This window comes from Genypterus blacodes, unplaced genomic scaffold (assembly GCF_046128005.1).
Source record: "Genypterus blacodes isolate CSIRO-AG114 ecotype Tasmania unplaced genomic scaffold, CSIRO-AGI_Gbla_v1 ptg000121l_1, whole genome shotgun sequence".
Lineage (NCBI taxonomy): Eukaryota > Metazoa > Chordata > Actinopteri > Ophidiiformes > Ophidiidae > Genypterus > Genypterus blacodes.
The window spans coordinates 237,501-249,290 of NW_027466924.1; the positions used below are offsets into that span (position 1 = coordinate 237,501).

At 47.7% G+C, this 11,790-nt stretch overlaps 1 protein-coding gene across 1 annotated transcript in view; it reads right to left on the reverse strand.

The window, feature by feature from the left end:
* The window catches only part of LOC143010205 (voltage-dependent T-type calcium channel subunit alpha-1I-like), a 78,613-nt gene extending 67,760 nt beyond the window's left edge, over positions 1-10,853 (reverse strand). The window contains 2 exon segments of the mRNA XM_076162415.1: positions 7,700-7,833; positions 10,748-10,853. Of these exon segments, the coding sequence (XP_076018530.1) occupies positions 7,700-7,833; positions 10,748-10,840 (227 nt within the window). The 5' untranslated portion in view covers positions 10,841-10,853.
* Positions 10,854-11,790: the final 937 nt, after the last annotated feature.

An 11,790-nucleotide genomic window follows, 5' to 3' on the forward strand; every position in this document is an offset into this window, starting at 1 on the left:
CTCATAATCCTTCAGTGTTTGGGATGCTGTAAGACTTTAATGAGCTATTGTTACACATCCATCTGTGTGTAGATGCTCATACACATGCCCCTATGCATGTGTGTGTGTGTGTGTGTGTGTGTGTGTGTGTGTGTGTGTGTGTGTTGGCAAAGATGGAAGCCAGCTGTCGCGCTTCAGTGGAAACTTCCAACATCGTCACCCTTGCGTTCTCAGCCTCTCTGTGGCTGAGCTCTTCACAATGCATGTACATGTGTCCTACCAGGTTAGATGTACACAATAAACACACAACGCACACACACAATGCACACAATAAACACGTTATTGTACACTAGAAACCTGCTTTATGTAGAACTAACTAGAACTTATGTAGAACTAAAACAAGCCAACAAGGGGGGGGGGTTGACATTCCATCATGCTGTGCTGACCAGGTTTGTTTACGGGGGGAAGGTGAGGTGAGGACAGATTAAGACCCCCAAACCGGCCCTGGACATAATCCTCTCTGGTGTCCAAGCCCTGGCCTCTATGTGGCCCTGACACACACAGGGACACGGCACACTGCGTGGTCCCTGAGTCACTGAAGAAGAGAAGCAGGGCACTTCATCCGTAGAAAGAAAGACAGAAGAATGGAAGAAGAATATAAATCAAAGCGAGTGTTATTATCATCAGTTGCCATGGAAGCATTTGATGGCAGGATTGTTGCCTCAGGTATCAGTGGATGGTCGTCATCAGACACATTGTCACCAGCTGCGTACATGCAGGTCCCCCTCAGCACACACACACACACACACACACACACACACACACACACACACACACACACACACACACACACACAGCACGTCAATCAGCTGCAGTTTGCCTGAAGCTCCTTGTTTAATTAGCACTTTGATTTGATGGTTTGCTTGTTTTCACCGCTTTTTTATCCCCGAGGGAAAATCAATACCGTCCTCATCAGGTTCACTTCTCTCTGCATGTTATTCCCACTTTTTACTCACAATTTGGAACGACCCATTGACAATCCGTCTGCTCAGGAGCGAGGTCGGCTGCGTGCTGCGTGCTGCGTGCCACTGTGGCGCCCGCAGCCGAAACATCGCCCAAACATCCATACATCCTCCCTGACTCAACTCAACACGCCCCCCCCCCCCCACCTCCACCACATCATGTGATCACTCAGATGATTGACAGTTTTCTCTCTGTGCTGTGATCTTATTGATTTGTGTACAACATATTAAGAGGAAGTACACTTAGTATATACAGTACACACACACACACACACACACGCAGGGTTTATAGCATTGGAAGTTGTGAATTGTAAAATGTGCAATGGAAACACTGAAATATCCCAGAACAGGTTTTATGCTGACTGGAGGTGGATTTTGTAGCGAGTGAATAGGGGAGCTTTGTGATTGACGGTGCTCCATTTCCTGCTTTGGGCTAACAGACTGACAGATGTGGATAGAAGAATGCTGTGGGGTCGGCAAAGAAGAGACCCTACCTGAATCTAATCGGAGAAAAAGAAGAAATGGCTGAATTAGATGGAAAGAAACGGAACAAACGCAAGAATTCATCCGGCGCTGCAAAGACGCTCTGAATGGAAACAACCAGATGTTTCCTCACTGAACAATGACCTGCAGACACGGGATTCATCTGTCTGTCTGTCTGTCTGTCTGTCTGGCTACTGCTGACGATGACGAGCAAAGGAACTTCCTCATCCGTGGGCAAACCACAAGTATCTACCAAGGGGTCAAAGTGTTTACCGCCGGGTCGCCCTTGGTGCTGCAGTGTAAAGAGTGTTAGAGTGTGTTACTGCGAGCACAGAACTAAGAGCAGCAGCGGTGTGTGTAGTAACCACTCACCAGGTGTGAGGATGAAGAGGCAGAGCACAGCTTCTCTAGGGCCTTTGGGCTCTCCATAAGAGTTTTGGCGGTGACTTTTATCTATTTCAACAGTGATCCAGTTTGTTTGTGCAATCCTTTGGTCACTTCCTGTTCAGCATGAGCTTTTGTAAACACAGGGGCAGGGTTGAGGATGAAGATGAGTGAAGTTCTGAGCTTGCAGCCAATGAGGTGAGCAACATTAGGAACAACCAACACATGCCTCGTGAAGGTGTTGCTACAAACACACACACACATACACACACACACACACACACACACACACACACACACACACACACACACACACACACACACACACACCTTCCCTGAACCAAGTAACTGCAGATCTTTTGGCATTCGAGTCTCTTTTCTTCATGATTTATGAAGTAAAAATCTTTCAGCACTACAAAGTTCTGATTTGGTTTGGTTCTGTTCTCCCGTGAGGACTGCAACTAGCAACTTGCCGGCTTGTGAGCAATCTGCAGCCAGGAGAAGCCAGGCACGTCTGTGGAACACTCAGAGGCGACCCAGCGAGTGTGTTAAGACAAACCTATACGGATAAGAAATATGCAAATTAACAAGCCATGGTATTGCTTTCCTAATACGCCATGATGTTCTCTCCCGTCTCGCTGGTATTGCTAATATATTACATCCGTGCTCTTCGGAGCGTCTTGGCTTCCTCTCCCGCTCCCTCTGCTGAGGGTTGCAGACAGACAGAGGAACGAGCGGGGAGGGAGGAGGAGCTGAGAGAATGAATGGACCCTGAGAGAGGAGGTGTGAAGCCAGGTCTGCGCTAACAGATAGCCTTTCCAATGCTACCCCAGATGACAGACTGTTACAAAGGGACACACACACACACACACACACACACACACACACACACACACACACACACACACACACATTACAATATAGTGACACGTACTCACACTAACGCATCCATGTGAACACACAGAATTTCAAGAGCCGCTGTGAGGAGTACAGAGGAAGTGAAGGAGCCTCGGAGGAAAACACGATGGGATATGTGGCGTTAGCGGCAAAGGATTGTTTAGAAGTGAAGGAGTAAGAGAGGAGGTGACTCACTAAAAGCCTCCAAACAAGACCCAGCAGACATTTTAAGCAAACGTCACAGAGTCAGGAAATGTAGACGCTAACTCGGTCACTGGAGTAGGTGTTAGCTATGTGCTAGCATTATGGTGAAGCCATTCATGGAACCTCTAAAAGCTCCTCTAGTTTAGTTAGAGTCACATATTCACACTATTGGCTCAGAAATATGTTCCTATGACCTTTGACCTTGAACCTCTATCCTATAGTAACTCTGACCTTTGACTCTCCGAACCCTCTGCATGTTGTCATAGATCTCTATCCTATAGTAACTCTGACCTTTGACCCTGAACCCTCTGCATGTTGTCATAGATCTCTATCCTATAGTTACCCTGACCTTTGACCCTGAACCCTCTGCATGTTGTCATAGATCTCTATCCTATAGTAACCCTGACCTTTGACCCTGAACCCTCTGCATGTTGTCATAGATCTCTATCCTATAGTAACCCCTGGTGCCTCCTCCCATCCTTCTGCAGCTCATGTAGCTGAGAGAGTGTTGTGGAGATTGAAGGATCCATAATGGTTCCTTCAAAGGTCTCTGGTCCTGGTAAGTAAACACCAAATAACACCACCACGCCAAACCTGTGTGTCACTACCCTGCCGTTACCAGAGCAACCACACCTCATCCTTTACTCGTGAACAACAGGCATTCATAGATGCATTTGCGTTTCCGTGCTTAAAAACACTTGTGTGTTACATCTGTACGATACAAGCCTCCAATCTCGTCACGCAGGAGAAGAAGAAGCCATCGTGATTGCCGACGGCGGTGTCACCAACTAAAGGACCCCCCCCCTCTCTCTCTCTGTGGTGGTGAGAGAAAGTGACGCAGAGCACCAACAAATTAAGATCAGCGTCACTCAGTGGGAATAATGTTATTACTGCGACGGCGTGGCCAAGAGCAGCTGTATCTGTAATAAGCACTCATGAGCTCAGAGCGGGGCGAGCCAGGTATCCTATGGCTCCGGCTCTGTGCTGCTGCTACACATCAACTTCCCCTCCGCTGCCTTGGCTGTCAGTGAGAGCATTAAAGTGTGACAGCTCAGAGGGAAGGATGAGGAAAGGAAAGGAGCAGAGCAACAAAGGCTTCACTGGAGTTCATTGTGTTGCATTATTACACAATGAACTCACAAACAAGACGGCGTTTTAACTCTAAACAGAGATTCCCTCAGAACTCATGCATGAACACCAAGAATAGAATTACTATTAAGAACTGACGAATGTTTAAAGATCAAGGCACAAAGTCCTGATATGGACTCATTGTGACTTAGGTTCCATTGAGTGATATTATAGACTAAAGCATGTAAACACAGCACGTCTTTGCCTTACAGTTCTACTTTAGATGAATACTTGAAGGACTTGAACAGGTGCATTCTGGGGTTTGAGGTTTGAGGTCTGTGGCGTGGAGCTTGTGCTTCTCCCCATCCTTCTCCCGCCGCTCGCACACTGCTCCTGTTTGCAGCCTGTTAGTTCCTGGGGAGGGGGTGTAACGTTTTGTCACGGCCCCCCACGGTTGCCGCTACGCTCCCCGCATGTGGCGGATGTGGGGCTGGGGAGTAATGGGTAGAGTGACGCTGTCTGTCTGCCACGCACACCCTGAGTGCCATGGTTTGGTTAGAGGAGACAAAAGGCCTCCGTGGCTCCCACTTAGGAGACGCAGTGAGTGAACCAAGGGGAGAAAACAGGCTGCGACGGAGGATTGAGGGGACAAAAGATACAAGTTGAGGGGAGAAGGAGATGGCAGCAGCATCAGACGCCTCAGAGCCAGAGGAGTGTGAGCGTGACAGTGTGTCCTCCTGGAACATCAAGGGAGTCAAGAAACCACGACAGCGAAAGAGGGGGAGACTCGCCTTCCCCAGAGGGAGGAGGAGGAGTGAAGAGTGAGAGCAAGAAGCAGAGGAGAGAGGATGGAGGAAGGATTACACCTCCAATCAAACACAACAGTCCAAAATGCCATCCATCCATTTTACACAGCGAATCCGGGTTTGGCTAAGAATCTCCCTTCCTTCCTCCTTTCCTCCCTTCCTTCCGTCCTGCCTTCCTTCCATCTTTCTCACCTTCCTTCCTTCCTTTTTCCCTTCCTTCCTTCCTTCCTTCCTTCCTTCCTTCCATCTTTCTCACCTTCCTTCCTTCCCTTCTTACTTCCTTCCTTCCTGCCTTCTTTCCTTCCTTCCTTCCTGCTTTGATTCCTCACAATCACATGCAGGTTTAAACTGCACCTATCCAGGGATTAATGTGATGGATGGAATGTTGCATGCTCACCGTGATGCGATTCCAATCAGCAGAGACTGAAGTGTGCCCTCTAAAACCTGGATGACACTGCACTCAGAACCAGAACACGTTACAGCTTCACATTCCACTGCAACTGGAACTAATCAAACTAGGTTTACTCATAGATACAAAATGATCCGACTGTAAATGGATTTCTAAAGTGAGTGTCTGAGGAGTGCTGTCTGCTCTTCCTCCATGGGCAGACTCACCTCCGTATACTCCAGCTGATTCTGTGTGTGTGCAGCTTGATTTCATGGCAGAAAGGAGGAAAGTGGCACATTTGAATAAGTAAAGCTGTCAGGTTACAAGCTGTACAGATCTGTCGAAGTCCTTCTACTAACGCTTTAGCACAGAGGAATATGAGAAACCAGACGCGCTTCCTTCTTCTGACTGCGGCATGACTGCGGCATTGTGGGAAGCGAGCGCACTCCTGCAGCGCCCCGGTTTGAGGGCACGCCGTGTCAAGATGTGAGGAATGCAGAGGCGCTGTATGGTAATGCAGCAGGCCCACTGGAGATCAGCACTGTCTGGAAATGTTAGCGTGTCCTCCTGTGACCAAAGCCAGCCGAGTCCCTGAGCCGCGGCTGTGGAGTTGGCAAACTCCTGCATTTTCTCACACGCCAAGGACAGCCACATAATTAGCTGGGGTTGATAAGGGGGGAGTCTCTGAGGACTTGTTAATGACTCACTAAAGGGACTGGGAGAGGATTTAAAGCACTGCTAAGGTCACAAAGTCCAAGCTGATAAGTCAGCCAGAGAGGGATCTGTTCTAAAGTTTCAGTGTCTCGGCTCTATAGGCTGGGAGTCTGGTGAAGGATACATGTGAACGTTTCCTGTTTGTGTCATTGTGTCAGAACATGTGTCCTCCTCCTGGTTCTGCCTGATCTCCTCTTTCTTTCTTTCTTTCTTTCTTTCTTTCTTTCTTTCTTTCTTTCTTTCTTTCTTTCTCTGCCTTTGGTGTTCAGTTGTATGCAGAGTTGGTAGAATTCTTTGAAGTTGAGAGCTTTAGGTGCATTTTCTCTCTCTCCGTCTCTCTCTGTCTCTCTGTCACTCTGTCTCTCTGTCCCTGTCTCTGTCTCTGTCTCTCTCTCTCTCTCTCTCTGTCTCTCTGTCTCTCCATCTCTCTCTCTCTCTCTTCTCTCTCTCTCTCTCTCTCTCTCTCTCTCTCTCTCTCTCTCTCTCTCTCTCTCTCTCTCTCTCTCTCTCTCTCTCTCTCTCTCTCTGTCTCTCTGTCTCTCAGTCTCTCTCTCCATCTCTCTCGCTCTCTCTCTCTTCTCTGTCTCTCTCTCTCTCTCTCTCTCTCTCTCTCTCTCTCTGTTCTCTCTCTCTCTCTCTCTCTCTCTCTGTCTCTCTCTCTCTGTCTCTCTCTCCGTCTCTCTCTCTCTCTCTCCATCTCTCTCTCTCTCTCTCTCTCTCTCTCTCTCCATCTCTCTCTCTCTCTCTGTCTCTCTCTCTCCATCTCTCTCTCTCTCTCTCTCTTCTCTCTCTTCTCTCTCTCTCTCTCTCTCTGTCTCTCTCTCTCTCTGTCTCTCTCTCTCTCCGTCTCTCTCTCTCTCTCTCTCTCTCCATCTCTCTCTCTCTCTCTCTCTCTCTCTCTGTCTCTCTCTCTCTCTCTGTCTCTCTCTCTCTCTCTCTCTCTCTCTCTCTCTCTCTCTCTCGTCTCTCTCTGTCTCTCTGTCTCTCTCTCTCTCTCTCTCTCTCTCTCTCTCTCTCTCTCTCTCCCTCTCTCTCCCTCTCTCTCTCTCTCTCTGTCTCTGTCTCTCGGTTCAGCGGTTCCAGCCCGATTACACGGCGCTGTGTTATTGTCAGTCAAGTCCCGCGTGAAAGCCAACGAATGTCAACATGTTAATATTTAACCACGTGTTACATTTTTAACACACAGCGCAATCAGCCGAGTGTTGAGGCACGAAGCATTGTGAAGAGACAGGGAGACAAAAGAAGAAAGAAAAAAAAGGGATTTGGGGCTTTTTAAAAACTGCAGCTGTATTTCCCTCATGCAGCACCAAACACATTAATAACATCTGCTGTTGGACTTAGCCAATATGCTAATGATTCCATTATTCAGAGCAATGCTAGAATTGAACCACCTGCCATACTGAGCGGCTGGAATTTATTTAGCAGCAGAGAGCATTTATTACATTTTCACAAAATATGTAAATGACCTGAAGGGCGTTTCAGCCAAATTGAGCCTACAAAGCTCAGTGGGTAATCTACACTTAGACCACGTTTCCTGCAATGAATCTATTGCCATTTAACAGCGGCCCTGACATTTATCAATATGGCATTTTCCTCCTCGCTCCCTCAATTTGTACCATAGCTTGTTTTAATCCAGTGCCATCAATCAAACACATTTTCTGAGGAAACGAAGCCCTTTACTTCCTGCTCCCGCCTTGATCTCTTGAGTAGCAACAGCATGACAAATAAGGGACAGAGAAACAAAGGCTACTCACCCCGCCATGACGATAAAGAAATCCAGCCGGTTCCACGTGTCGCCGAGGTAACAACGACGACCGAAGATTCCCAGGGCCACCATCTTCACCACCATCTCCAGAGCAAAGAAGATGTAGATGAAAGCGTCGAACGCCTGGCAGAGGCGCACAGGAGGTAAAGAGAAGCAGAGTGGAGGAGAGAGGAAGGGAACAAGTTAGAGAGGAGAGAAGGCAGAGAGCTAAGACCTCCAAGGTTTCACTCAGAGTCGCCATCTGACCGGTAGACCTTGACTGATGTGTGTTTGATAGGAATGTACCTGTGTGATGTCTGTGCTACATGCTGAGGTTACATTCTCACAGAACAGACCAAGGTACTCGAATTTGTGTTTGCTTTGAATTTCATGTGATGGTCCAATGACATATGGAGCACTTTATACCTTTATACCGATACAAGCAAAGTTGTTGGCAAAGTGTTAACAGAATGGGTTTGGTCTCTACCCTGGGCCCCCCTCTGACCAGGTTTGACCAATCAGATCAATGTGCTTTACGTTTCCAAGTTGGGTTTATCCTAATCCACCAACCATAAGTGCCATGAAGCAAGGCAGCGCCCCCACCGGACACAAGCCCCAGTCAAGATGCTTAATGAGAGGGGATTGGCCACAGTAGGATGCATGTATGCAGCTGCAGTGTCTTACATCGCACTATGGAGAAATACTCAAGAGTATTGTGTGAATGTAGAACATACTAGATTCAGACTGTTACCCGGGTAACCCAAGACCCAAGAGTTTCTCTCCCATCCTTTCCCAGCTTGCCTCCATCCATCTCTAGGTCTCATTTCTGATCTCTTTCCCCTTGATCTCTCTTTTCCTTTCCTCCCTCCTTCATCTTACCTTTTCACCCCCCCCTCCCTGCTGGATCTAAATGAAGGGTAACGGAAGATAATTTGTTTGAACAGTAATCACAGTTAAGCTGCACACGGACCACCTACCCCGCTCTCTCCCTGCTTTAATCACGCATCTAATTATAGGACGAAGAAGAAGAGAAATCTAAATAAATCAAAGATCTGTGCGTGCTAATGTGCGTTATTGCTGTTCCCAGCAAACAGCCCAGATTAGCTGTCGTTCCTCCGTGCGTGCGTGCGTGCGGAGGATTAAAGATGAACTGGTGTGCTTGGTGTTGCCTGTAATTTGATTTTCACAGGAAGCACTGCAGGCATCTCCATCTGAGGCTGAAGCTTCAATGTGAAACGTTGCTTGGCACTGGAGCGCTGCCAAACAGAATCATCAGTCGGGCGGAGCAAAGATGTCTCAGCGGCTACATGAGGCCCAAATGTGGGTTTGCTTTTCAGGGACTATATTTGACTGTGCACGCATAATAATGTGCTGAGGCGCCGACATCTCCAAAACTTTCCCTACATCTTTAGCCGGGCCTCAGCCGGGCCTCAGCCGGCCACGTTTGCTTGCTGAAGTCACGTCCCGTAATGTCAGCGGTGTGGAGAGACGCCACGCTGGCTTACTAATGCAGCCGGAACGGGCACAGATGGCAACTTTGACCTTTATCAAACAGGAGAGATGGACGAGGTGCTACCTTCTGCAAAGTTCACTGACCCAAGAGAGATGAAGACTTCAGCCAAATGTCGAAAACCTTCCTCTCTCTGACATTTCTGCAGGTCTCCCTCCAACATGTGACTCTCTGTTTCGTCGTCACGTACTAACTTCCGTATGTCCGGCTTTTCCTTTTTCAGTTCTGGGCTTTTTTGCCGTCTCCATGGACACAACGGAGTTGTTGGCTGGTATGCACAATGCAAAACTATTTCTTTTTGTAGGTGAGCTGGGGGTTCGATGCTGAGCTGACAGAAACACAACACAACAACATCCTACAAATACACAATATTCTTCACAGTTAAGGTTTTGTAGCCTGACCGATCACACAAACTTGTCTCTCGCCTACCTATAAGAGGAAAATTGACTATTTTCTTTCCTTACTTTGTATGAATGAGTCCTTGCCTCAACACCACATGAGCTTGTCTCTGAAAAAGGTTGATGACCTCAAACCTAAGAGTGACTGAGATTGATTGAGTCACTTATGCTGTTTTCAGGCATCGTGAATAACTGGTTAGTACCAAATTTAGAACTTAGAAATTGCAAATGAATGGCCGCCCGAGTTATATTTACGAGGAGATCAGTGGTGATCATCCAATCTGACGTTACGCTCACAGGCACAACTGCAGTGTTGTTGTACGTTAAGACAAAGAGCTTGCATGCAGAGTTCCAGCGCCGGCTGCTGATGAGTGCAGACTGAAGCTCCTCACAGAGTGGAGCTCCGGACACTTTAAGCTCCGTGTCCTCGCTGTCTATTAACTGGCCGAGCTCACAGAGGTCTTTAAGTCTACATTTGTTAGAGCTTATAGATTGTGCTGCTAAGGCACCATTGAAATCAGACTATTGAACAACGGATTTTCTGAGAGGAGTGTATCGACTGAGGCGCTGCAGCCCAGTAAATCCATGCTAATACAGAATGGGCTGTATAGATACTTGGAGGAGGAATTCTATTAAGTCCAACTCGCCAGTCACCTCCCCCTGGGAGGCAAATCAATCTTTCAAGTGTGTACATGTGTGTGCATGTGTGCATGTGTCGGCTGTTACATGTTGAGTGCAAGTGTGTGTGTGTGTGGATGAGGATGATGCCAGAGTGACTCAACAGGCACTTTGCCCCAGCAGACATACTGTATGTGCACACACACAAAGCATCACACCCACTCCAACCGCCTTCGACGCGAGCACGACGGGACTCCAGATGCCCGATGATGAGGGGAGCTGCCGCATGTGAGATAGCCGCGCTCGCTACGGCGCAAAGGCCGCACGGGTCACAGCGAGGGGTTAAAGCGCCAGCATGCAGCGGAGAACGAGAGGAAGGGAAGAGAAGCAAAGAGGACGGAAAGAGAAGAATCCTCAAATTAATGTCAACATGCATCTGTGCAAGTATGTGTGTGTTTGCATATCAATGCATTCAAGTGTGTGTGTGTGTGCGTGTGCGTGTGCGTGTGCGTGTGCGTGTGGGTGTGTGTACCTGCAGTATTTGGCACCGGTCCGAGGAGCAGTCGATGTTCTCGCAGGGTTGGTACATGCCCAGGGTCACGCAGTTTAACAGGATCACCATCATGCTCACACGCTCGAACCACGTGGACACACAGCGCGTTAAGGAGAACAACGGATACACACACTCACACAAACACACACATTTCATGAAGATTTCGCTCTCACCTAAAGAAGAAGAAGAAATTTAAATACAGTTCAATCCTCTATTTAAACTCTTAGTCACACACACACACACACACACACACACACACACAGATACGTGTAGATAAACTGGAATAGACATCGATACCCAAGATTATCTGAACAAATATCAGTCAAGACCAGAATGTATTATTTAGAAGTCTTTAAATGGAAGGAGAGACTTCGGTTCCAAAGCTTTTACTGAGCTCAGAACAAACAAGTGGGGAATTATAGATCATTTATTTTTTATCAAGCAGAGGAGATGAATAGAGATCAATAAGGAGTTCAGCTCCCTTCTCTGACTGAAACATGACCTCATCATAGAAAACACACAGAACCAAGAGGCCCTAAGGTGGAGGGCGAGGCGGCACATGCATGACATCACCATCACCATGACATCACTGTGATCTACGGACAGAACATCAAGCTGACCGCACGATCTGTCCCTCAACCGGAAACAGGAAGTCCATGTTTGGCTGTATAGTCGAGTATGCACAGAACTGAACTCTTTCATTTGCACCCAATCAGCTCACTTCTGACTGAGCGGGAGATTTCCAGGAGGCAAACGTCTTAAAATAAAAAGCGTGAGAGGAAATTCAGATGAAATATGGCCGCTTCCTTTTGATCTGCACGCAATAACGCAACACGGTTTGAAGGTTCAGAGTCTGCAGACGTCTTCACCGTCTCGTCTCCACCTGTCAGGATCGATGAATCATTAATGAGAACTTAGATTATGTAGAATAGGTTTGGCTCTAAGAAAGACAGCATCCATGGGTGAGGAGGCACATTTATATCCACTTCCTGTGTGGTTTGGTTTATTTCCTAGGGACTCGT